Here is a 27,791-nt window from a genome sequence, read left to right as displayed (position 1 = left end):
CGAAAATGGGTATGTTTGAGGGAATAGTGGTTCCAACAATGTTGTATGGTTGCGAGGCGTGGGCTATGGATAGAGGTGTGCGCAGGAGGATGGATGTGCTGGAAATGAGATGTTTGAGGACAATGTGTGGTGTGAGGTGGTTTGATCGAGTAAGTAACGTAAGGGTAAGAGAGATGTGTGGAAATAAAAAGAGCGTGGTTGAGAGAGCAGAAGAGGGTGTTTTGAAATGGTTTGGGCACATGGAGAGAATGAGTGAGGAGAGATTGACCAAGAGGATATATGTGTCGGAGGTGGAGGGAACGAGGAGAAGAGGGAGACCAAATTGGAGGTGGAAAGATGGAGTGAAAAAGATTTTGTGTGATCGGGGCCTGAACATGCAGGAGGGTGAAAGGAGGGCAAGGAATAGAGTGAATTGGAGTCATGTGGTATACAGGGGTTGACGTGCTGTCAGTGGATTGAATCAAGGCATGTGAAGCGTCTGGGGTAAACCATGGAAAGCTGTGTAGGTATGTATATTTGCGTGTGTGGACGTGTGTATGTACATGTGTATGGGGGGGGGGAGGTTGGGCCATTTCTTTCGTCTGTTTCCTTGCGCTACCTCGCAAACGCGGGAGACAGCGACAAAGTATAAAAAAAAAAAAAAAAAAAAAAAAAAAAAAAATATATATATATATATATATATATATATATATATATATATATATATATATATACTATGGGCGTATATATGTAAGGGGCCGCCTGAAAACCTTCAGTCCCTAACTCCTAACTCCTTACCTTCCATATTGACTCTTAATGTTTACATCGGGAGTCAGAGTGAGCAACAGCCCTCGTTCGCGAGGTAAATGTCCTTCGCTTGTGAGAGACTGCTTGAAACCCACCCTTAGTCCCCCGCCTTTGCTATCCACGGTGTTTCCAGAGCTAGGTTAGCCATTCATCATTTCTTGGAAATCGGCCAGCCAGTATACAGAACGCCCCCAAACAGACGCAATCCTTCTTTCCCTTTTAAGCTACAGATCAACAGTCGGCAACTCAGTCTATACAGTCTCCATCATGGGCGCTAACGTAAAACTCAGTCGTCTTGAAAGACTCGTTTCTCAGAGAGTTGGCTAGTCCGTGAGCTTATTAACACTGGCCTCTGTCACCAAGCGTGCGCGATGGGAAATAAATCAGCTAGTAGCGTATAAAGAAGAAAAAAAAAAAAATGTCCGCCAGAGGCGTGCATGGGAAGACGTAAATCAGTCCAATGGCTTTTAAAGAGATTTTGATAACATCAGAGCGCTGCCGACGCTGTGGTTATATCGTTGAACCAACAGCAGAACTGCATCGGGAGGGAAAGTTCCAAGAACACACGTCATTCTAGGCTTACACAGCTAGGGCCTGAAAGCCTGAAGACTGAAGGGGGGGAAACCGTTTGCCTGAGTGAGAAATGGATCATGAAAACTGCCACATTCGACGCAAAGTGAAAAATTCTTAATCGGTCGTAATTTTACCGTCAGGACCAGAAGAGTCGAGGGTCGAGTTTCAGTTCCAAGATTTTGGCAACAGCTGGGTTGTTACTTAAGCATGATGTGACGACCCTTGAGAGCGCGACAGGGGCGACCCTTAGGTTTGATGGCCTGGTATACAGAAGCCTGACCCTTAACCGTCTGGTTGTGAAAGCCATCCTACCTCGGGGTCGTGCTCAGAAATGGAAGAATTTCTGCACACGTCGCTCACGAAGCCAGTCATGTGTTCTGGGAGCCAATAATCAGATCCGAAAGCTGTAGGTCCTCATTAGTGGTGATGATCGTTCATAATTCAGCATCCGTAGGCGGAGGTAAGAGATCACGGCTTCGTCCACATAGGAACTGAAAATTGGTTTATACCTAACATTTCCATCATTTCATTTTTCAGGTAAGAATTGTATTCAGAAGTGGACTTTGGGCCTTTATTTATATATGGCTGGTGTTCCCTGTTGTGATGATTATGAGCGCGATAACAACAGGTGGATTATCCTTACTATCTATTAGAAGAGCAACATTCGATTTTCAAAGAGATGAGCCACGCAACGCAAGACCCGAAACACATGTCCAAAGCTGAACGCAAAACTTTTGTTTACCGTCCCGGTTTCCTCAAACTGACCCCGAGACATCGAGTGTGTACCCTGCAGCTCAACACAAGTCTCGTTAACAGAGTGGAAAAGAGAAAAGTTTATGTTGCCTTTGGGTCGTGAACCACTTCCCAGGAGCAATTCCTCCGCGCCTCAGAAACGTATTTCATATTATATCTCTTATCCAACCACTGGAGGTCGCCACCTTTGTGACCTGGTATCCACTTAGTCAAAAAAAACAACTTCCCGACATCGAAAGGTTCACATTTTAGCAGTCCCGCAATACACTTCACCAGGACTTATGAGATTATCCTCATTGTGCTGCCTGAACACTGAGTGGTCTAGAAATATTGCACGGGCGAGGGAAACAAAGAATTCTGTTTGTTGTGGAATAATTAATGGCGTTTAATTACAACCACCAGTGAGGCATGGGGTAGCCGCCTAGCTTGGATAGCGCGGTGTGCCTCAGGGTATGGTGCCTTGATAAATTGGTCCCACGGAGATGCTCTTGATGTTTTTGGTCACTGGACCTTGTCTTCTGGTAAGCTTTGGGCCCAAAGAGAAAGAACTTCGTCCTAGTTTGATTTCGATCACTTACGAATCAGTTACCTGCCACACGGGAACTATTCGCTTCATGGACACCCGTTTCACACAGTCCACCAGGGGCCGTGTTATTCAGCGGGGTGAAGGCTCTTCTCGTCTAGGGCCATGCACCAGCAAGTACATTGCCCCTGAAGCCGGTATCACCCAAGGTGGGCGTCCTTGATGGACCTCCTCCCTGAAGCTATAGGTACACCAGGTCGACCAAATGGAGTGCTGGAAAACTGGGTAGAAAACAGAGGTGCGTCTGTCGAAAACACGAAGTAATAATGGATGTGTCACATCAGTCAAATAGGAAGGCGTACCTCCTCTATGGAAATTCTTATTCGTGAACGTGTCAGTGAGGGAGACTGAGAGTGGATGATCATGTTGTTCAGCAGTCACCGACCGGGTGTGTACTGCTTTGAATGCAGTGTTTCCAGTAATGCATTTGCGAATGCCGGTCTTAGGGACTAGAAGGATGACGGTGGAAAATAAAAAGGGGGGGGGGGGGGCAAACTAGCAAATCTCACAGTCAAATTCGTGCAGTGATAAGTGTTGCCAAGTAAAAATAGAAAAAAAAAAGTCGCATTGACCAACACAATTCGGAATCAAACTGTTACGTTCGCAGAATATTGGCAAAAATGTTGTGAAGCGTCTGGTCAGTGTACCGACATTTCTTGCGGAGCAAGGGTCTGCTGCCCCTCGTAGGTGATGGTCAAACGACTGAGTCCTGCACACACACACACACACACACACACACACACACACACACACACCCTGGTAAACACCACCTTGGTCTTGCTGGAAGCGACGGCGTAGTGCGACGCTTTCCTGACGCACCAGACGAAAGCTAACAAAAGCCAGGGACATATCAACTATTTGTCGATAAGCGTGGGTGAGGAGCTGACTCAGATCCCGGGCAAAATACTCTCCAATATCTGTGGATTTATGGTGAGGGCTTCTCTCATATTGGTCATCTTGCAATACCTCGAAGGCAATGAACCCCATGAGCTCTTTTGTGCCTCCTTTTTTTTTTTTTAAGTCAACGGTGAAAGGATATGACGAACATATCTCCAGCACTTCTTGCAAGACTCTGGGCTCAATGCAGGAATGTTGTGGCCTATTAGCTATGGCGTTCCGGGTAGTGTGTCTGGACGCAGAAGTGGCATATAGGCTGGCATAGGCAGGCTGGGTGAACTGGTGATGTAAATCCCTGGCTTCGCACGCTCGTTGGACCTTGTGGGCAAAAATGCTAGTGTCGTGCACTGTGAAAGGCTTTCTTATTTTTTTCTTTTCCTCTTTTTTCTTTACTCGCTCGAGCAACGATGACAAAGTCTTCCGTGAATGTGCGTTTCCACGCACGCAACCGTGTACTCCCTCCCACACTAGCCTTCCAGTAATCCCTTCATTCCTCCTCCTCCTCACCATCCCTCACCACATCCTTACCCTCATCCCCACCCACAATCCTCCCTCTCTCCCTCCCTCCCTCTCCCTTCCACCAATCCCCAACCCCGAGGTACGTCGCTGGATGCCAAAAAAAAAAGGGGGGAGGGAGGGCAATACGGCAGCATATCACTCACACGTCCACACGACACTGGAAATGCCAACATCAGTAACGCCATTTGGACAAGAGGGTCGTTTATGCTATTTTCCTTTTTTTTTTCCTACCCCGTCATTACCGAGAGACATATATTTACTCGTCTCGTTTCCTGTGAAAAATCCCCTCCGGAAATCACATCGACGTCAAAGGCCTTTATTTTTTCTCTCTCTCTCTTAGCTAAGGTTTAACTTATAAAACCGAGTATAAACAGAGTAGCTCGAGAGAGAGAGAGAGAGAGAGAGAGAGAGAGAGAGAGAGAGAGAGAGAGAGAGAGAGAGACAGAGAGAGAGAGAGAGAGAGAGAGAGAGAGAGAGAGAGAGAGAGAGAGAGAGAGAGAGAAACTGTTGCCCACAATATCTTTATCCCAGATCTGTGGAGCGTCTCATTGAAGAGGAGGTCGCTCGTCTCGTATGTCTGGCAATGACGACGACACGACCAAGATCGAGCACTGACCGACACGAACGTGTCCTGCTCCTCCTCCTCCTCCTCCGGTCATCCCTGGCGGGAATGATGACTCTCTGACGATGATGATCAGTGAATCACCCGGGTCTCTCCCAGCAAAGGCTCACTCGAAATCCTCTCTCTCTCTCTCTCTCTCTCTCTCTCTCTCTCTCTCTCTCTCTCTCTCTCTCTCTCTCTCTCTGGTTACCACATGCACCAACTGATGTTCACAAGGGACGAGATCAAAATGTGTGTGTGTGTGTGTGTGTGTGTGTGTGTGTGTGTGTGTGTGTGTGGTGGGGAAAGGGCGGGCGCGGACACACCTCACGAAAGCGTAGGGACAAAACCGTAGAGCAACCAGATGTAGACGAGTCCAAAAAGAAAAAAGAAAAGGGAAAAAAATATCTTGGTTACCTCAGCACGGTGTCTGGGGTTACCCCACCACCCACTGAGGGGTCACATGAGGGGGAATCATAAGGGCAACAAACTACTAATATAAACGATCAGTTCATGACTTCCCTCAGCTTGTACCATCAAGGTGGGTGATGGGAAGATAATGACGGAACGCACTGCCGCCGCTGACGAAGTTGTGTCTAACACATAGTGTGTAGAATGCCTTTGGTCTTTCACCTTCAGGAAGTACACGGAGCTGCTGTGGGGGGAGGAGAGAGAGAGAGAGAGAGAGAGAGAGAGAGAGAGAGAGAGAGAGAGAGAGAGAGAGAGAGAGAGAGAGAGAGAGGAGGCTCAGCTCAGTGAGACATGTGGCAACACCATGAACAGGGGGCATGGGTTACGGGGGGGGGGGGGGGGGTGAGGAGCCACGTCCCTCCTGACCTAGATGGAGGGAGGACCATCCTGCCTCTCTCTCTCTCTCTCTCTCTCTCTCAATCCATCCGGCAGCTCTGAACAAGCTGGTATAATCCGGGTAAACGACGTGGGGGAGAGAAAAATCTCATCGAAGGACAAAGGGGTAAAGGATTTTAGGAGAGCTGTTAGAAAAGACCTGTGTGGCAAGGGAGTAGAGAACTGGTGGAGTCATTGAAGCTCTGGAACTCTCCACTTTCCCCATGTCTTTCCCAGCAACTATGACCAGACACAATGTAGAAGAACTGGCTTTTCACTTCCTCCGAAATTCGACGATGCTTTTCCTTATCTCATCTTTCTCGCTCTCGTAACCCTCATTGTAGAGGAACTGGCTTTTCACTTCATCCGAAATTCGAAGTGCTTTTCCTTATCTCATCTTTCCCGCTCTCGTAACCCTCATTGTAAAAGAACTGGCTTTTCACTTCCTCCAAAATTCGAAGATGCTTTTCCTTATCTCATCTTTCTCGCTCTCGTAACCCTCATTGTAGAAGAACTGGCTTTTCACTTCCTCCAAAATTCGAAGATGCTTTTCCTTATCTCATCTTTCTCGCTCTCGTAACCCTCATCTGTAGAAGAACTGGCTTTGCACTTCCTCCGAAATTCGACGATGCTTTTCCTTATCTCATCTTTCTCGCTCTCGTAACCCTCATTGTAAAAGAACTGGCTTTTCACTTCCTCTGAAATTCGAAGATGCTTTTCCTTATCTCATCTTTCCCGCTCTCGTAACCCTCATTGTAAAAGAACTGGCTTTTCACTTCCTCCGAAATTCGAAGATGCTTTTCCTTGTCTCATCTTTTCTCGCTCTCATAACCCTCTCTGTATTTCAATCAAGGTCAGGTCTTGATGTGGGCTCTTGTCCGTGAATGGAGCCTCCAAGGTAAAGGGGGTAAAAAGAAAAGAATTCAGGACGACAAAGTAAATGCTACAGACGACCGGAAACGCAAATGTCCGTACGACAGGTATATAAAGATTACACAAGGAAGATATTATTGCATCTATTGTTTATAAGAAAGGGAAGTGTAGTACGCAAATCTAATTCATTATCAAAGAACATGAATCTTAATAGGTTTTGGCTCAGGTTTTGAAACGAGACATGAAGAAAACATTTCACATGAATAATAGAATATTGACAATAGAAGCAGACAAAAACCATAAGAAAATTATATATATATATATATATATATATATATATATATATATATATATATATATATATATATATATATATATATAAAATGAGATCTATAAGACAGATAGAGACGAACAACCAACGTAAACCATCGAGAGAACATAGGAACGTTAACTGTGACAAAAAAAAGGTGCAATTAACAAAGGTTGTGGAATATTCCATCCCACACACGAGTCACGCGGCCCGTAAACTCAGGCATGCAACCTACACTGGCTGACCCCTACTTCGGCAGGAGATCCTGAGGTGAATTATCAGGGCCTCGCAAGCAACAGATGTGTTGGTGGGGCAACAGGTGGCATTAATCCCGCTCCCTGCGGGGGAGGGGCTGATACGCCCCTGGTTCCCTGGCCCGTGGGTAGGGAGGGACGGGAATGGACGCGGTGGCTGGCTAGCCCAAAGGGACGGGAGAGAGAGAGGGAGAGAGGTAGAGGAGGGGATGATGGAGGAAGCAGTTGGCTCCATTCCATCTCCTTCCCCACTCCCTTCTCCACTCCGTCCCCACTCCCTTCTCCACTCCGTCCCCTCCCTTCTCCACTCCGTCCCCTCCCTTCTCCACTCCGTCCCCACTCCCTTCTCCACTCCGTCCCCTCCCTTCTCCACTCCGTCCCCTCCCTTCTCCACTCCGTCCCCTCCCTTCTCCACTCCGTCCCCTCCCTTCTCCACTCCGTCCCCTCCCTTCTCCACTCCGTCCCCTCCCTTCTCCACTCCGTCCCCTCCCTTCTCCACTCCGTCCCCTCCCTTCTCCACTCCGTCCCCTCCCTTCTCCACTCCGTCCCCACTCCCTTCTCCACTCCGTCCCCTCCCTTCTCCACTCCGTCCCCTCCCTTCTCCACTCCGTCCCCTCCCTTCTCCACTCCGTCCCCTCCCTTCTCCACTCCGTCCCCACTCCCTTCTCCACTCCGTCCCCTCCCTTCTCCACTCCGTCCCCTCCCTTCTCCACTCCGTCCCCACTCCCTTCTCCACTCCGTCCCCACTCCCTTCTCCACTCCGTCCCCACTCCCTTCTCCACTCCGTCCCCACTCCCTTCTCCACTCCGTCCCCACTCCCTTCTCCACTCCGTCCCCTCCCTTCTCCACTCCGTCCCCACTCCCTTCTCCACTCCGTCCCCACTCCCTTCTCCACTCCGTCCCCTCCCTTCTCCACTCCGTCCCCACTCCCTTCTCCACTCCGTCCCCACTCCCTTCTCCACTCCGTCCCCACTCCCTTCTCCACTCCGTCCCCACTCCCTTCTCCACTCCGTCCCCACTCCCTTCTCCACTCCGTCCCCACTCCCTTCTCCACTCCGTCCCCTCCCTTCTCCACTCCGTCCCCACTCCCTTCTCCACTCCGTCCCCACTCCCTTCTCCACTCCGTCCCCACTCCCTTCTCCACTCCGTCCCCACTCCCTTCTCCACTCCGTCCCCACTCCCTTCTCCACTCCGTCCCCTCCCTTCTCCACTCCGTCCCCACTCCCTTCTCCACTCCGTCCCCACTCCCTTCTCCACTCCGTCCCCACTCCCTTCTCCACTCCGTCCCCACTCCCTTCTCCACTCCGTCCCCACTCCCTTCTCCACTCCGTCCCCTCCCTTCTCCACTCCGTCCCCTCCCTTCTCCACTCCGTCCCCTCCCTTCTCCACTCCGTCCCCTCCCTTCTCCACTCCGTCCCCACTCCCTTCTCCACTCCGTCCCCTCCCTTCTCCACTCCGTCCCCACTCCCTTCTCCACTCCGTCCCCTCCCTTCTCCACTCCGTCCCCACTCCCTTCTCCACTCCGTCCCCTCCCTTCTCCACTCCGTCCCCACTCCCTTCTCCACTCCGTCCCCACTCCCTTCTCCACTCCGTCCCCACTCCCTTCTCCACTCCGTCCCCTCCCTTCTCCACTCCGTCCCCACTCCCTTCTCCACTCCGTCCCCTCCCTTCTCCACTCCGTCCCCACTCCCTTCTCCACTCCGTCCCCACTCCCTTCTCCACTCCGTCCCCACTCCCTTCTCCACTCCGTCCCCACTCCCTTCTCCACTCCGTCCCCACTCCCTTCTCCACTCCGTCCCCACTCCCTTCTCCACTCCGTCCCCACTCCCTTCTCCACTCCGTCCCCACTCCCTTCTCCACTCCGTCCCCTCCCTTCTCCACTCCGTCCCCACTCCCTTCTCCACTCCGTCCCCACTCCCTTCTCCACTCCGTCCCCACTCCCTTCTCCACTCCGTCCCCACTCCCTTCTCCACTCCGTCCCCACTCCCTTCTCCACTCCGTCCCCACTCCCTTCTCCACTCCGTCCCCTCCCTTCTCCACTCCGTCCCCACTCCCTTCTCCACTCCGTCCCCACTCCCTTCTCCACTCCGTCCCCACTCCCTTCTCCACTCCGTCCCCTCCCTTCTCCACTCCGTCCCCTCCCTTCTCCACTCCGTCCCCACTCCCTTCTCCACTCCGTCCCCTCCCTTCTCCACTCCGTCCCCACTCCCTTCTCCACTCCGTCCCCACTCCCTTCTCCACTCCGTCCCCACTCCCTTCTCCACTCCGTCCCCACTCCCTTCTCCACTCCGTCCCCACTCCCTTCTCCACTCCGTCCCCACTCCCTTCTCCACTCCGTCCCCACTCCCTTCTCCACTCCGTCCCCACTCCCTTCTCCACTCCGTCCCCACTCCCTTCTCCACTCCGTCCCCACTCCCTTCTCCACTCCGTCCCCACTCCCTTCTCCACTCCGTCCCCACTCCCTTCTCCACTCCGTCCCCTCCCTTCTCCACTCCGTCCCCACTCCCTTCTCCACTCCGTCCCCTCCCTTCTCCACTCCGTCCCCACTCCCTTCTCCACTCCGTCCCCTCCCTTCTCCACTCCGTCCCCACTCCCTTCTCCACTCCGTCCCCACTCCCTTCTCCACTCCGTCCCCACTCCCTTCTCCACTCCGTCCCCTCCCTTCTCCACTCCGTCCCCACTCCCTTCTCCACTCCGTCCCCACTCCCTTCTCCACTCCGTCCCCACTCCCTTCTCCACTCCGTCCCCACTCCCTTCTCCACTCCGTCCCCTCCCTTCTCCACTCCGTCCCCACTCCCTTCTCCACTCCGTCCCCACTCCCTTCTCCACTCCGTCCCCACTCCCTTCTCCACTCCGTCCCCACTCCCTTCTCCACTCCGTCCCCACTCCCTTCTCCACTCCGTCCCCACTCCCTTCTCCACTCCGTCCCCACTCCCTTCTCCACTCCGTCCCCACTCCCTTCTCCACTCCGTCCCCTCCCTTCTCCACTCCGTCCCCACTCCCTTCTCCACTCCGTCCCCACTCCCTTCTCCACTCCGTCCCCACTCCCTTCTCCACTCCGTCCCCACTCCCTTCTCCACTCCGTCCCCACTCCCTTCTCCACTCCGTCCCCACTCCCTTCTCCACTCCGTCCCCACTCCCTTCTCCACTCCGTCCCCACTCCCTTCTCCACTCCGTCCCCTCCCTTCTCCACTCCGTCCCCACTCCCTTCTCCACTCCGTCCCCACTCCCTTCTCCACTCCGTCCCCACTCCCTTCTCCACTCCGTCCCCACTCCCTTCTCCACTCCGTCCCCTCCCTTCTCCACTCCGTCCCCACTCCCTTCTCCACTCCGTCCCCTCCCTTCTCCACTCCGTCCCCACTCCCTTCTCCACTCCGTCCCCACTCCCTTCTCCACTCCGTCCCCTCCCTTCTCCACTCCGTCCCCTCCCTTCTCCACTCCGTCCCCTCCCTTCTCCACTCCGTCCCCACTCCCTTCTCCACTCCGTCCCCTCCCTTCTCCACTCCGTCCCCACTCCCTTCTCCACTCCGTCCCCACTCCCTTCTCCACTCCGTCCCCACTCCCTTCTCCACTCCGTCCCCTCCCTCCCCCCCCCCCTCAGGCGACTGCGTCTGGGATGCCATCAGCCGAGGAAGTAGGCCACCCTCACCCTGCCTGGTCTTGCCTCACACAACAACCAATTACCAGAGATTTCCGCCACTGCCGCCTCATTACCAGCGCTGTCGTTATAATGGCACACTCTCGTTAACAGCCTAATTGCCCTTTAAGATCGATGGTTTGTTGCAGGGAGATAATGCACGCCGGGACAGGAAGTGCACTTGCCTCGAAAGGAAAGAGAGAGAGTTGGGTGTATAACTAAGATAGATAGACGAACAGAGAGAGAGAGAGAAGAGAGAGAGAGAGAGAGAGAGAGAGAGAGAGAGAGTTGGGTGTATGACTGAGAGAGAGAGAGAGAGAGAGAGAGAGAGAGAGAGAGAGAGAGAGAGAGAGTTGGGTGTATGACTGAGAGAGAGAGAGAGAGAGAGAGAGAGAGAGAGAGAGAGAGAGAGAGAGAGAGAGAGAGAGAGAGAGAGAGAGAGTTGGGTGTATGACTGAGAGATAGAGAGAGAGAGAGAGAGAGAGAGAGAGAGAGAGAGAGAGAGAGAGAGAGAGAGAGAGAGAGAGAGAGAAGCGCACCCTTACCCCCTTTGGTAACAAGTGTCAGGGTCATTATGTTGGGTTGGTGGGGGAAGCGGGGCTGTAACAGAGCTCAGCACGCCCCCTGGTAAGTACGCACCTGCAGCCCCACAACAACAACCCCCACCCCATGCTCCCTCATTAGCCACAGGTAGCAGTGTGAACACCTGCTGAGCCTCCTAAGCCTTTTAAAATTGCCTCCCTCACACACACACACACACACACACACACACGTATTTTTTCACTCTCTCTCTCTCTCTCTCTCTCTCTCTCTCTCTCTCTCTCTCTCTCTCTCTCTCTCTCTCTCTCTCTCTCTCTCTATCTATCTATCTATCTATCTATCCATCTATCTCTCTCTCTCACACACACTCACACGTGAGCCACATGCCTCGACACAGCGGCGAGGGGACACACAGGGAAAGTGGAAAGAATGAGGAACAAGACGATAGAAAAAATATATAAGGAAGGAGAAACCCAGATACGAATAATCTAAGCTAAAGAAAGAGAGGGACGGGTGAGAGAGAAGATAAGGCGGCGATGAATAAAAGGGAGAACGACGAGAAAGAAGAAAGAGGCAACGGAGGAGTGGAAAATTAAGAGATCATTTCGCTCGAGCATGTAAACTCTTATCTACTCGTCCCGTCTATGGGGGCCATGTATGTAGTGAGAGCACGCATGGTCTTCTGGGTTATCTGAAACACCTGAAGAAGGAACTCAAGGCATTTCCGATGGGTGATTACAACGTGGGCGTTTGACGGCCTTAATAACCATGACACTCGATGGGTTTAAAGCCCAGATAACCAACCAGCCACCCTTCGCCCCATGCCACCAACCCTTCGTCCCATGCCACCAACCAGCCCTTCGTCCCAGGCCACCAACCCTTCGTCCCATGCCACCAACCCTTCGTCCCATACCACCAACCCTTCGTCCCATGCCATCAACCCTTCGTCCCATGCCACCAACCAGCCCTTCGTCCCAGGCCACCAGCCCTTCGTCCCATTCCACCAACCCTTCGTCCCAGGCCACCAACCCTTCGTCCCATGCCACCAACCCTTCGTCCCTGACCACCAACCCTTCGTCCCAGGCCACCAACCCTTCGTCCCTGACCACCAACCCTTCGTCCCAGGCCACCAACCCTTCGTCCCATGCCACCAACCCTTCGTCCCAGGCTACTATCCTTCTCGTTCCAGGATAAGACCCTTCGTCCCAAAGCCAATACTCTTCGTCCAAGGCCACCAACCCTTCGTCCCATGCCACCAACCCTTCGTCCCAGGTCACCATCCCTTCGCCCCAGAACACCAACCCTTCGTCCTAAACCATCACCTACTCTCTCTCCCCACGTATGCAGGCAACACCTTTCCCAGAGAGTACTCGCACCTCTACCTCGTCTTTAACAACAAACCTTCGTCTGTCTTTCGTTATGGAATACCTTAGAATGTTGCCTCAAGAAAACTTTCTTAATATAACTTCTCAATCTTTCTTTCGGCTGATTTTCAAGGGCAAAGCACTGTGGGTGGACGCTTCTGGGTGTGGAATCTGAGAACTGGAGGTGAAAACATTCTTCAACATACTTTGATCAGTTCTTCCTCACCCCTAGCAACTATCAGTTCTCCTTCACCCCTAGCAACTGTCAGTTCTCCTTCACCCCTAGCAACTGTCAGTTCTCCTTCACCCCTAGCAACTGTCAGTTCTCCCTCATCCCCAGCAACTGTCAGTTCTCCTTCACCCCAGCAACTGTCACTTCTCCCTCACCCCTAGCAACTGTCACTTCTCCCTTACCCCTAGCAACTGTCAGTTCTTCTTCACCCCAGCAACTGTCAGTTCTCCTTCACCACTAGCAACTGTCAGTTCTCCCTCACCCCCAGCAACTGTCAGTTCTCCTTCACCCAAGCAACTGTCAGTTCTCCCTCACCCCCAGCAACTGTCAGTTCTCCTTCACCCCTAGCAACTGTCAGTTCTCCCTCACCCCTAGCAACTGTCAGTTCTCCTTCACCCCTAGCAACTGTCAGTTCTCCCTCACCCCTAGCAACTGTCAGTTCTCCTTCACCCAAGCAACTTTCAGTTCTCCCTCACCCCCAGCAACTGTTAGTTCTCCTTCACCCCTAGCAACTGTCAGTTCTCCCTCACCCCTAGCAGCAACTGTCAGTTCTCCCTCACCCCTAGCAACTGTCAGTTCTCCCTCACCCCTAGCAACTGTCAGTTCTCCCTCACCCCTAGCAACTGTCAGTTCTCCTTCACCCCTAGCAACTTTCAGTTCTCCTTCACCCCGGCATCTGTCAGTTCTCCTTCACCCCAGCAACTGTCAGTTCTCCTTCAACCCAGCAATTGTCAGTTCTCCTTCACCCCCAGCGACTGTCAGCATTCCTCCACTCCGGCATCTGTCAGTTCTCTGTGAGCCCCAGAAACCGCCTGTACACACGTGGAAAGTCATCTTTAAAGCCAAACAAGTTAGAAAAAAAAAGCGCTGTATTTTTGTAACCTTAAAGGTATAATGAACACCGACGACCCGCTACACACGCTCAACTTTTCGCGACTTGAACTATGCTGACCCAAACTGCACAATTTAACCCGGACACGTGAATGGAAACCTAACTACGCAGTCTTCTTAACTGCACAGGCCAACATGTTGGTCTGTACAGTTAAAACAGAGAGAGAAAAAAAAAAAAAAGCTTAGCATGTGTACCGTCCCTTAAGAAGCCCTTAAGCACATCTTGGTTTCCCGTAAAATAAATCGTCCACAAGACTCTCCAGCGAAAGCTAAACCAAGTTTCTGATCATTTCTATAAGAAAGTCTATCATCCCACTCAAGTGTACAGAAGGACCCCTCTCGCTGTTCCCTTTTCCCCTGGCGCTGCCGTAATGATCAGCCTCACAAATATCCTAGACCCACGTAGAGAAGTTTTAGTTCAACTCCTTCGATACGCGTTCCTTCCGAAAAATCATCCCAGACGCCGTGAAGGGAGAGAAGGAGTGGTGACGTCGGCTCGTGCGCCTTGGCGAGTCTACCCGGGTCGTCCGTAGTGGTCCCACCGTCGCCCTGGTTGTTGCGAAGCGAGCTTTTACAGTCAGTCGCTCTGGTTGGCCTGGGGCAGATGTACCGTTGTCTGTAGCAGTCGCACCGCCACCCGGGCCGTCCGCAGTGGTCATACCACTACCCTGGGTCGTCCAGAGCAATTGTACCGTCGACCTAGGTGGACCTGGAGTGGTCGTACCATCGCTCGAGTCGTCCCTCTCCGACGACCCCTGGATCCACCGAGTTTCGGAGAACAAGAAAGACGATCGCTCCAAAATCAACAAGGAGGATCGTACACCAGAATGCGAGACAGACGAACCAAAACAAGACGATTTGATGGAATTTCGTACCAGCGAAAGAGATTTTCCCTTTCACTATATTTGAACTGACATCTAAACCAGCTGAGTTACGGTACGCCCTTGTGGCACGACGCTCCAACCCTGCAGCACACCACGGTACGACCCTCCAGCACGGCGGCACGACCCTGCAGCACGACTCGTCGTTCTAAGGAGGTTTAACTTCGAAGGAAAAAAAGAAAATGTTTCCTTCCAACATATATATATATATATATATATATATATATATATATATATATATATATATATATATATACGTCATCATACCCAGAAACATATGTGTCTTCAATGGACCTTCCCCCGGCACCCGGAATAATTGGGTCACTTTGAAACGGAGCCACCGTGTTGCATACATAACAGGACGGATATTGGGGCGACATAACGAATACATTTATACCGGAGAGAGAGAGAGAGAGAGAGAGAGAGAGAGAGAGAGAGAGAGAGAGAGAGCTAATGAACCAGGGGGAAGAGTCCAGCGACCACAGTCACCAGCACACTCTATCCTTCAGTGTATGGCAGACCTTGATATATATATTTTTCTGAATCCTACTGCAATTCTATTTTCTTATGATCTGCCATTTCAGACTGCAAGAATCTCTGCCTCTATATTTCTACATCATACCTGAGAACATTCCACGGCCTAACGAGAGTTAGATATGAAATACCCAAATCACACTTTGATGTTAATTTCTGGTACGGGAAGCCATTTTGATCGTGGGCAGCCGATTATCTTCGAGGGGAAGTAAACGTTTCCAGGGAACATTTAACGCAGCGACCATACTGTTAGAGTGGACACAATAGCCTGCAAATAGAAACAGTGATGGATGGATCATTGTTGGTAACTGTACGTACGTCCTCTGTTTAGATCACTCGCCGTAACTGTACTTACGTCCTCTGTTTAGATCACTCGCCGTAACTGTACGTACGTCCTCTGTTTAGATCACTCGCCGTAACTGTACGTACGTCCTCTGTTTAGATCACTCGCCGTAACTGTACGTACGTCCTCTGTTTAGATCACTCGCCGTAACTGTACGTACGTCCTCTGTTTAGATCACTCGCCGTAACTGTACGTACGTCCTCTGTTTAGATCACTCGCCGTAACTGTACGTACGTCCTCTGTTTAGATCACTCGCCGTAACTGTACTTACGTCCTCTGTTTAGATCACTCGCCGTAACTGTACTTACGTCCTCTGTTTAGATCACTCGCCGTAACTGTACTTACGTCCTCTGTTTAGATCACTCGCCGTAACTGTACTTACGTCCTCTGTTTAGATCACTCGCCGTAACTGTACGTACGTCCTCTGTTTAGATCACTCGCCGTAACTGTACGTACGTCCTCTGTTTAGATCACTCGCCGTAACTGTACTTACGTCCTCTGTTTAGATCACTCGCCGTAACTGTACGTACGTCCTCTGTTTAGATCACTCGCCGTAACTGTACTTACGTCCTCTGTTTAGATCACTCGCCGTAACTGTACGTACGTCCTCTGTTTAGATCACTCGCCGTAACTGTACGTACGTCCTCTGTTTAGATCACTCGCCGTAACTGTACTTACGTCCTCTGTTTAGATCACTCGCCGTAACTGTACTTACGTCCTCTGTTTAGATCACTCGCCGTAACTGTACGTACGTCCTCTGTTTAGATCACTCGCCGTAACTGTACGTACGTCCTCTGTTTAGATCACTCGCCGTAACTGTACTTACGTCCTCTGTTTAGATCACTCGCCGTAACTGTACTTACGTCCTCTGTTTAGATCACTCGCCGTAACTGTACGTACGTCCTCTGTTTAGATCACTCGCCGTAACTGTACGTACGTCCTCTGTTTAGATCACTCGCCGTAACTGTACGTACGTCCTCTGTTTAGATCACTCGCCGTAACTGTACTTACGTCCTCTGTTTAGATCACTCGCCGTAACTGTACGTACGTCCTCTGTTTAGATCACTCGCCGTAACTGTACGTACGTCCTCTGTTTAGATCACTCGCCGTAACTGTACGTACGTCCTCTGTTTAGATCACTCGCCGTAACTGTACGTACGTCCTCTGTTTAGATCACTCGCCGTAACTGTACGTACGTCCTCTGTTTAGATCACTCGCCGTAACTGTACGTACGTCCTCTGTTTAGATCACTCGCCGTAACTGTACGTACGTCCTCTGTTTAGATCACTCGCCGTAACTGTACTTACGTCCTCTGTTTAGATCACTCGCCGTAACTGTACGTACGTCCTCTGTTTAGATCACTCGCCGTAACTGTACGTACGTCCTCTGTTTAGATCACTCGCCGTAACTGTACGTACGTCCTCTGTTTAGATCACTCGCCGTAACTGTACGTACGTCCTCTGTTTAGATCACTCGCCGTAACTGTACTTACGTCCTCTGTTTAGATCACTCGCCGTAACTGTACGTACGTCCTCTGTTTAGATCACTCGCCGTAACTGTACGTACGTCCTCTGTTTAGATCACTCGCCGTAACTGTACGTACGTCCTCTGTTTAGATCACTCGCCGTAACTGTACGTACGTCCTCTGTTTAGATCACTCGCCGTAACTGTACTTACGTCCTCTGTTTAGATCACTCGCCGTAACTGTACTTACGTCCTCTGTTTAGATCACTCGCCGTAACTGTACTTACGTCCTCTGTTTAGATCACTCGCCGTAACTGTACGTACGTCCTCTGTTTAGATCACTCGCCGTAACTGTACGTACGTCCTCTGTTTAGATCACTCGCCGTAACTGTACGTACGTCCTCTGTTTAGATCACTCGCCGTAACTGTACGTACGTCCTCTGTTTAGATCACTCGCCGTAACTGTACTTACGTCCTCTGTTTAGATCACTCGCCGTAACTGTACGTACGTCCTCTGTTTAGATCACTCGCCGTAACTGTACGTACGTCCTCTGTTTAGATCACTCGCCGTAACTGTACTTACGTCCTCTGTTTAGATCACTCGCCGTAACTGTACTTACGTCCTCTGTTTAGATCACTCGCCGTAACTGTACGTACGTCCTCTGTTTAGATCACTCGCCGTAACTGTACTTACGTCCTCTGTTTAGATCACTCGCCGTAACTGTACTTACGTCCTCTGTTTAGATCACTCGCCGTAACTGTACGTACGTCCTCTGTTTAGATCACTCGCCGTAACTGTACGTACGTCCTCTGTTTAGATCACTCGCCGTAACTGTACGTACGTCCTCTGTTTAGATCACTCGCCGTAACTGTACGTACGTCCTCTGTTTAGATCACTCGCCGTAACTGTACGTACGTCCTCTGTTTAGATCACTCGCCGTAACTGTACTTACGTCCTCTGTTTAGATCACTCGCCGTAACTGTACGTACGTCCTCTGTTTAGATCACTCGCCGTAACTGTACTTACGTCCTCTGTTTAGATCACTCGCCGTAACTGTACTTACGTCCTCTGTTTAGATCACTCGCCGTAACTGTACTTACGTCCTCTGTTTAGATCACTCGCCGTAACTGTACGTACGTCCTCTGTTTAGATCACTCGCCGTAACTGTACTTACGTCCTCTGTTTAGATCACTCGCCGTAACTGTACGTACGTCCTCTGTTTAGATCACTCGCCGTAACTGTACGTACGTCCTCTGTTTAGATCACTCGCCGTAACTGTACGTACGTCCTCTGTTTAGATCACTCGCCGTAACTGTACTTACGTCCTCTGTTTAGATCACTCGCCGTAACTGTACGTACGTCCTCTGTTTAGATCACTCGCCGTAACTGTACTTACGTCCTCTGTTTAGATCACTCGCCGTAACTGTACGTACGTCCTCTGTTTAGATCACTCGCCGTAACTGTACGTACGTCCTCTGTTTAGATCACTCGCCGTAACTGTACGTACGTCCTCTGTTTAGATCACTCGCCGTAACTGTACGTACGTCCTCTGTTTAGATCACTCGCCGTAACTGTACTTACGTCCTCTGTTTAGATCACTCGCCGTAACTGTACTTACGTCCTCTGTTTAGATCACTCGCCGTAACTGTACTTACGTCCTCTGTTTAGATCACTCGCCGTAACTGTACGTACGTCCTCTGTTTAGATCACTCGCCGTAACTGTACGTACGTCCTCTGTTTAGATCACTCGCCGTAACTGTACTTACGTCCTCTGTTTAGATCACTCGCCGTAACTGTACTTACGTCCTCTGTTTAGATCACTCACCGTAACTGTACGTACGTCCTCTGTTTAGATCACTCGCCGTAACTGTACGTACGTCCTCTGTTTAGATCACTCGCCGTAACTGTACGTACGTCCTCTGTTTAGATCACTCGCCGTAACTGTACGTACGTCCTCTGTTTAGATCACTCGCCGTAACTGTACGTACGTCCTCTGTTTAGATCACTCGCCGTAACTGTACTTACGTCCTCTGTTTAGATCACTCGCCGTAACTGTACTTACGTCCTCTGTTTAGATCACTCGCCGTAACTGTACTTACGTCCTCTGTTTAGATCACTCGCCGTAACTGTACTTACGTCCTCTGTTTAGATCACTCGCCGTAACTGTACTTACGTCCTCTGTTTAGATCACTCACCGTAACTGTACTTACGTCCTCTGTTTAGATCACTCGCCGTAACTGTACGTACGTACGCAGGCGAGGACAAATTGAATCACGTTCAGGGTAAAAGAAATTTGGGCCTGATTCAACGCGAGCTGCACCATTTAGCTTATTGGGGGTGAAAGCCTCCTAGTTTTTCAGGATTTCCAGCGCGTTCCAGCGGCTGGAAAACATTAGGAAGCAGTGAATTTTGTGGCGAAGGACCTTTTTTTAACATGACTAAGCCTTATCCAGCAGCCATGGCTTTAATGCCCTTCAGTCTCGAGAAACATTTTGACTCCAGAGGCCCAGATATCGTATAGAGATCCGCCATTTGAGGGACCCTGAAGGTTTGACGTACCGTGAGCCATCGTGAGTGTCGGGATGAAGAAGGATGATAATGATTTTCCCAGCGTATACACCCAGGATGTACACACGTGTGTGTGTGTGTGTGTTCCAAGGACGAATGGGAACAACTGGGGAAGCGAAATATCGTCACATTGGTGAACAATATACAGGGGGGAAGTAAAGACCAATAATGTAATCCACATATGAATAGATGATGTATCTTGACATAAGACTTATTTCACAATGTGTAACGTACCCTTTGGAATGTCAGACTCCATGCTGAAAGATACTGTCTTTACTTGCTACATCTTCATAACTCGACACAAACAAAACAAGAGCAGAATTCAAGAATGAACCGCTTGGAAAGGGAGTATAAGATGTGGCTACATAATACCCAGTACCTTCCATTCTATCCAGAGGATGAGTAAGAGCGTATGTGTATTTTCATGAGAGAGAGAGAGAGAGAGAGAGAGAGAGAGAGAGAGAGAGAGAGAGAGAGAGAGAGAGAGCGTGCAAAAAACAGGTAACGCTCAACAGTCAGGCTTCCTATTAGCAGAGGAGTTCAGTGAGCACGTTTCGAACCGCTCTTATTACCGATGATGACGCACTTCCCTCAGTTCTGTATGACTCGTGGCGAGGAAAGAAACCGGTTCAACCAAAGGTTCCCCCTGATCTGACTCCGACCAGCGTTTTTCTATTTGCACATCCTACGCTGTGTCAACCACTGCAGAGGTCAGTAGGCGCTATACGTGATACTATCTGGTTCCAACAGAGGGATGAAACCTTTTATATCTGGTTCGGATCCACCTGTCCGGTTCTTCCGAAGCTTCGACTCGCTGATTCGTAAACTGGTTGTTTCCCCACATTTGTCTCAACTGATGCTTCATTTGAGCCGAACCAGAGGATTCAGAACCAGCACCATTTGCCGTGGACTCAAAAGCTGACTGACTCGAGTATAGCAGCAGATCACTTCGTCATTTGGTCGTCAGGTGACGCGCCGTCAGCTTGCATTAAAGTAGCTTCCAGGGGCCGTGTGCAGAAAAATTCTTAGATTTCTGCTTATCTTTATGCTTGGCTGACCACGTGACTTAAGTACCACACAGAAAAGGACTAAGCACGATGCTTAGCAAAACTTAAGCATAAGATTGTCGTCTGCTAAGCAAATACTTAAGCGTAAAATCATGCTTAGCAAAATTCTTAAAGTTAAGTAAAATTCTTTGGGGTTAAGCATACTTTTAAGCATTCTAAGAAGTTTTCTGCATATGGCCCCAGATCCTCCCGGGTGACGCCTAAGACCTTGAGACTCTCCTTCTCCAGAAGGGGGTAAAAAAGGGGGGGAGGTACCCAGATAACAACACTTTAAAGAGGTGAGCGAGACCCACCAAAGTCGAGTTTTGTGACCTTAAGAACCTGATGTTAAGGATCTCCCCAGAGATGTGACTATTTTTGAGGAGCCAATTTGATGTTAATGGTAAGTGCTGGTTATTAGTGTGATGTGAGTAACAACAATGTGTCATCTCCAGGTGATTCTGAGCTAGAAATGGGATACTTAAATTCTGATGTGTTTTCGGTAAACTTTCGGAGGAAGACAAAAGGTAATAAAAGGAAGAAAATGTGAGTAAAGAGAAAAATGTCGTAACATACACCCATATTACTTGCATTAGAATCAGGATGTAGAAGATAATGATGTAACTAACAGTTGTTCCTGTCTATTCTGCATAGCCAAATTTCCTAACATATGATGCAAATACTTAATGTGAAAAATGTACAGCTCTTGCAATATGTATGTAAATTACCCCCTTGACGTAAAAACTACATTTTTAACATTGCTTTACATGAGCAGTGTTGAATTTTTTTTTTTTTTGTTTGTTTGTTTCACTTGTGCCTGTTAAACTGCTTAATTGTTTCTTATAAATTGTTTTAATAATGTATCATTTTGTTCAGGGTGGTTTACCGTTTTCCATGGTTTATTTCATAGGTTGAAGTAATTTACATTTACAGGATTTGGTCTTTAGTTTCGTCGGGATTTCAATGTATGTTACATCGAGACAGTAACTTATCGTTCATTTATACGTCAAGTTAATGACTTATTTCAATTATGTAAATTTTAATCATTTCCAAAAAGTTTTTCGCAAAAAAAAAATCTTAGGAAAGGTAATCTATACATGATTTAGATCCATATCTCAGCTTATTATATATCATATCTGCAGGATGACGCAACGCCTGCACGGGGGCAGCCTCTTCCTGCTGGTGGTGTGGGCGTGGTGGTGGCGTGCGGCGGGCGTGGAGGCAGGACTAACCCAATTGCACCTCACAGTGGCCACGCCGGACGGGAAGAACTTCACGAAGGCGGTGGACGTGGACAAGGAGAGTCTCAAGGTCTTAGGCGTCACCCAGGAGGATCTGGAAGCTACTTTAATGCAAGCTGACGCCAGCGGAAAGGTGGATACGGGTGGGCAGGGTGGGTTGTGAGTGGTGGGTGGACTGGTAATTGATAAGATCACTGGGTGAGTTACGTTCGACGAAGCAATGACAGGGCAGCATGATTTGTGAGGGATAGAGTAAGCTAGGATAGTGTGGTTCTAGATTGTGTAGATAGTAGTAGGCTAGGATAGAGTAGTGTGATTCTAGGTTGGGTGGACAGTAATGGGTTAGGATAGAGTAGTGTGGTTCCAGGATGGTTGGATAGTTGAATGCTAGGATAGAGTAGTGTGGTTCTAGGTTGTGTGGACAGTAGTAGGCTAGATAGAGTAGTGTGGTTCTAGGTTGGGTGGACAGTAATAGGTTAGGATAGAGTAGTGTGGTTCCAGGATGGTTGGATAGTAGTATGCTAGGATAGTGTGGTTCTAGGTTGGGTGGATAGTAGTAGGCTAGGATGGTTCTAGGTTGGGCGGATAGTAGTATGCTAGGATAGAGTAGTGTGGTTCTAGGTTGGGTGGACAGTAGTAGGCTAGGATGGTTCTAGGTTGGGCGGAGAGTAGTATGCTAGGATAGAGTAGTGTGGTTCTAGGTTAGGTGGATAGTAGTAGTAGGCTAGGATAGAGTAATGCGGTTCTAGGTTGGGTGGATATAAGTGGGTCAAGGTATGCTGGATGGACTGGTGACTGTGAGCAAGTCTGGTGGCTGGGAAAGAATGTGTAGAACCAAGCAGCGTATCCAAGCTGGCTCATCACATCAAAGAGATAAGCCATAAATTTTAACCCCCCAGGCAAGCACCAAAGGCATACAACCAGAGGGTGGAAAGGGACTTTATTTCCCATCTTGAAGTGGAAGCCGAGAGAAGAAAAAAAAAAAAAAGGTGGAATGCCGGCGACGAACTCCGGAACATTTTGCTGTAAAGGAAAAGGTGGTAATGGAAGAGCGTTGTGTGAGGGGAAGTGAGAAATCACGAGAAGCTGGGCTCCAGGGAACTGGAAAGTGAAAGGGCAAAGTTGTTGCAAAGAATCATAAGATTCTTTACTCGCACATGATGTACAACTTGGGCAACAGCAATGAACAAAACCTTAGTCACTGAAAAAAAAAAAAAAAAGTTTCAAGGACGGTGAGCACCCAAACCCAGTCAGTGAAGTGGTGGGGGGGGGGGATATGAACGTCAGTTGCCAGTTCTTCTTTTCAGAGACCGTGACTGATGTACCGAAATGTCTATCGATGCTAACTCGATTCAATAACGATGGTATTGGGTTGCCTGTGGGGGGGGTGGTTCGGAGCGAGCGAATTATTTTATGGTTTTTAGTTTTTTTACAAACGGGGTCACTTTGTTGCAGGGAACAAAATATGAAATTATAAAAGATTTGTATTGTTCTCATCTATACTTCTAATATCTTTTATTTAAGCCATGTATAAAGTTAACATATATGGGAAATATACTGACAATTAAACTGTTATTGCAAGAGATGTAATGTCTCTCAGGATAGATATATACGTGTAAAGATAGTCATAGGATTATGTTAGTTTACACACAATTTGAACTGAACGTGTATCCGTTTTCTAATAGTTCTCCATTTGCGTCTTCAGTTTGAGGGGAACCTAAAGAATCTGATGAGCTTCACTTACTTCCTCGTTAGCAGCAATGACCTTCCACTCTATTTCCAAGAGTAACGTATCCAATTAGTCAATATCAGAGAAATTAACAGATGTTTAGAACAAGAAATAATAATTTACAACAACCATTACTGAAGAGCAAAATGGAACGCAATTTAACAGACGACGCCTATGCAAAAATAAGGAGAATTTTAACAAAGGTGGAACTCAAATTCGACTTGATATGGAATTACCTTTGATAGTTCGCGGATGTTTACACTGACTCTGTACCTTAGTAAAATTAAGACGGGATATCTCCTTAGCTCTCAGCTTTCAATAAGAAGTGTTTACAGTCGCCTATGCTCCGTTAGGAATATTTTGCAAAATCCAAGAGTTGAATTATGACGTTCTTGCAGCAAATCAATATCATATGAACGTCATAAAAAGTGAAGGAATTAAAAAATAAACAGTTTCTAATGTTTACATTAAAATCGCCTATATAACTGTCCAGTCATAATTCTAAGTATGAATTGGTGTTAATATATGATCGGACATGTTGACAAAAAACCCCCCCCCCCCCCCCCCCCCCCCCCCCCCCCCCCCCCCCCCCCCCCCCCCCCCGTGCACACATTACCCTCAGCTTCCTTCCCGTGCACACATTACCCTCAGCTTCCTTCCCGTGCACACATGACCCTCAGCTTCCCTTCCCGTGCACACATTACCCTCAGCTTCCTTCCCGTGCACACATGACCCTCAGCTTCCCTTTCCGTACACACATTACCCTCAGCTTCCTTCCCGTGCACACATTACCCTCAGCTTCCTTCCCGTGCACACATTACCCTCAGCTTCCTTCCCGTGCACACATGACCCTCAGCTTCCCTTCCCGTGCACACATGACCCTCAGCTTCCCTTCCCGTGCACACATGACCCTCAGCTTCCCTTTCCGTACACACATTACCCTCAGCTTCCTTCCCGTGCACACATTACCCTCAGCTTCCTTCCCGTGCACACATTACCCTCAGCTTCCTTCCCGTGCACACATTACCCTCAGCTTCCCTTCCCGTGCACACATGACCCTCAGCTTCCCTTTCCGTACACACATTACCCTCAGCTTCCTTCCCGTGCACACATGACCCTCAGCTTCCCTTTCCGTACACACATTACCCTCAGCTTCCTTCCCGTGCACACATGACCCTCAGCTTCCCTTCCCGTGCACACATTACCCTCAGCTTCCTTCCCGTGCACACATGACCCTCAGCTTCCCTTCCCGTGCACACATGACCCTCAGCTTCCCTTTCCGTACACACATTACCCTCAGCTTCCTTCCCGTGCACACATGACCCTCAGCTTCCCTTTCCGTACACACATTACCCTCAGCTTCCTTCCCGTGCACACATGACCCTCAGCTTCCCTTCCCGTGCACACATGACCCTCAGCTTCCCTTCCCGTGCACACATGACCCTCAGCTTCCCTTCCCGTGCACACATGACCCTCAGCTTCCCTTTCCGTACACACATTACCCTCAGCTTCCTTCCCGTGCACACATTACCCTCAGCTTCCCTTTCCGTACACACATTACCCTCAGCTTCCTTCCCGTGCACACATTACCCTCAGCTTCCCTTTCCGTACACACATTACCCTCAGCTTCCCTTTCCGTACACACATTACCCTCAGCTTCCTTCCCGTGCACACATTACCCTCAGCTTCCTTCCCGTGCACACATTACCCTCAGCTTCCTTCCCGTGCACACATGACCCTCAGCTTCCCTTTCCGTACACACATTACCCTCAGCTTCCCTTTCCGTACACACATTACCCTCAGCTTCCTTCCCGTGCACACATTACCCTCAGCTTCCTTCCCGTGCACACATTACCCTCAGCTTCCCTTTCCGTACACACATTACCCTCAGCTTCCCTTTCCGTACACACATTACCCTCAGCTTCCCTTTCCGTACACACATTACCCTCAGCTTCCCTTTCCGTACACACATTACCCTCAGCTTCCTTCCCGTGCACACATGACCCTCAGCTTCCCTTCCCGTGCACACATGACCCTCAGCTTCCCTTTCCGTACACACATTACCCTCAGCTTCCCTTTCCGTACACACATTACCCTCAGCTTCCCTTTCCGTACACACATTACCCTCAGCTTCCCTTTCCGTACACACATTACCCTCAGCTTCCTTCCCGTGCACACATGACCCTCAGCTTCCCTTTCCGTACACACATTACCCTCAGCTTCCTTCCCGTGCACACATTACCCTCAGCTTCCTTCCCGTGCACACATGACCCTCAGCTTCCCTTTCCGTACACACATTACCCTCAGCTTCCTTCCCGTGCACACATGACCCTCAGCTTCCCTTTCCGTACACACATTACCCTCAGCTTCCTTCCCGTGCACACATTACCCTCAGCTTCCTTCCCGTGCACACATTACCCTCAGCTTCCCTTCCCGTGCACACATTACCCTCAGCTTCCTTCCCGTGCACACATTACCCTCAGCTTCCTTCCCGTGCACACATTACCCTCAGCTTCCTTCCCGTGCACACATTACCCTCAGCTTCCCTTTCCGTACACACATTACCCTCAGCTTCCCTTCCCGTGCACACATGACCCTCAGCTTCCCTTTCCGTACACACATTACCCTCAGCTTCCTTCCCGTGCACACATGACCCTCAGCTTCCCTTTCCGTACACACATTACCCTCAGCTTCCCTTCCCGTGCACACATTACCCTCAGCTTCCTTCCCGTGCACACATTACCCTCAGCTTCCTTCCCGTGCACACATTACCCTCAGCTTCCTTCCCGTGCACACATGACCCTCAGCTTCCCTTTCCGTACACACATTACCCTCAGCTTCCCTTTCCGTACACACATTACCCTCAGCTTCCCTTCCCGTGCACACATTACCCTCAGCTTCCCTTCCCGTGCACACATGACCCTCAGCTTCCCTTTCCGTACACACATTACCCTCAGCTTCCTTCCCGTGCACACATGACCCTCAGCTTCCCTTTCCGTACACACATTACCCTCAGCTTCCCTTTCCGTACACACATTACCCTCAGCTTCCTTCCCGTGCACACATGACCCTCAGCTTCCCTTCCCGTGCACACATGACCCTCAGCTTCCCTTTCCGTACACACATTACCCTCAGCTTCCTTCCCGTGCACACATGACCCTCAGCTTCCCTTTCCGTACACACATTACCCTCAGCTTCCCTTTCCGTACACACATTACCCTCAGCTTCCCTTTCCGTACACACATTACCCTCAGCTTCCCTTTCCGTACACACATTACCCTCAGCTTCCCTTTCCGTACACACATTACCCTCAGCTTCCCTTTCCGTACACACATTACCCTCAGCTTCCCTTTCCGTACACACATTACCCTCAGCTTCCCTTTCCGTACACACATTACCCTCAGCTTCCCTTTCCGTACACACATTACCCTCAGCTTCCCTTTCCGTACACATATTACCCTCAGCTTCCCCTCCCATTCACACATTACCCTCAGCTTCCCTTTCCGTACACACATTACCCTCAGCTTCCCTTCCCGTGCACACATGACCCTCAGCTTCCCTTTCCGTACACACATTACCCTCAGCTTCCCTTCCCGTGCACACATGACCCTCAGCTTCCCTTCCCGTGCACACATTACCCTCAGCTTCCCCTCCCGTGCACACATTACCCTCAGCTTCCCCTCCTGTGCACACATGACCCTCAGCTTCTCCTGCCGTCCGTCCACCAACGTCTTCACAACACTTCCAACTTTCCCCGTACTTAATCCTCCTCTCAAATTCCGCCTCTCCACATACCACACGTCAATCCCCAGGTACCTGAACTCCTTTCAGAAGTTCCAGTTCTTCTTCATTCCGGGTGATATAAAAAATTCAGTCCGCCCACATAGTACGTGGTTGGGACCCAAATGGGTTCGAATCCCGGGAGTGGCAGTTAGCCTCAATGCCCATCTCCTCCTCTGATTAGGCTAACGTAACAGCTGCCTTTGCTTCAAGTAGATACGACGATACGGCAGCCAAAGCTAACGTGCTGGATTAACATAAAGAAATATATGGGATAAATGGAGGGTTACTGAACACACTTAGGAGGTTTTGTCGAGGTCTTCAAGGTATGTGCGCGCGTGAGATGGTGGGCGAACAAAGGATGATTAAGATGATCTATGCGTCATAAATGAAGGGAGCGAGGGGAAGGGATAGGCCAAGAGGGAGACGGAAGACTGGAATGAAGAAGGCCTTGGGGTATCGGGGACCCAAACATTCAGGAGGGTGAGTGGCAGGCAATGGATAGGATAAACTGGATCACTGTGGTATAGTAGGGACAAGGTGCT

At 49.8% G+C, this 27,791-nt stretch overlaps 2 protein-coding genes across 2 annotated transcripts in view; one reads left to right on the top strand and one right to left on the bottom strand.

The window, feature by feature from the left end:
* LOC139753410 (pyrokinin-1 receptor-like) overlaps nt 1-27,791 on the bottom strand; it is a 432,787-nt gene that overhangs the window by 403,746 nt on the left and 1,250 nt on the right.
* LOC139753546 (protein O-linked-mannose beta-1,2-N-acetylglucosaminyltransferase 1-like) overlaps nt 21,640-27,791 on the top strand; it is a 33,381-nt gene continuing 27,229 nt past the window's right edge. The window contains exon 1 of the mRNA XM_071670195.1: nt 21,640-21,889. Coding sequence (XP_071526296.1) covers nt 21,640-21,889 — 250 coding nt within the window. The remainder of the gene's footprint in view (nt 21,890-27,791) is intronic.

Source organism: Panulirus ornatus, chromosome 14 (genome assembly GCF_036320965.1).
Source record: "Panulirus ornatus isolate Po-2019 chromosome 14, ASM3632096v1, whole genome shotgun sequence".
NCBI lineage: Eukaryota > Metazoa > Arthropoda > Malacostraca > Decapoda > Palinuridae > Panulirus > Panulirus ornatus.
This window is presented reverse-complemented; position numbering and strand designations above follow the sequence as displayed.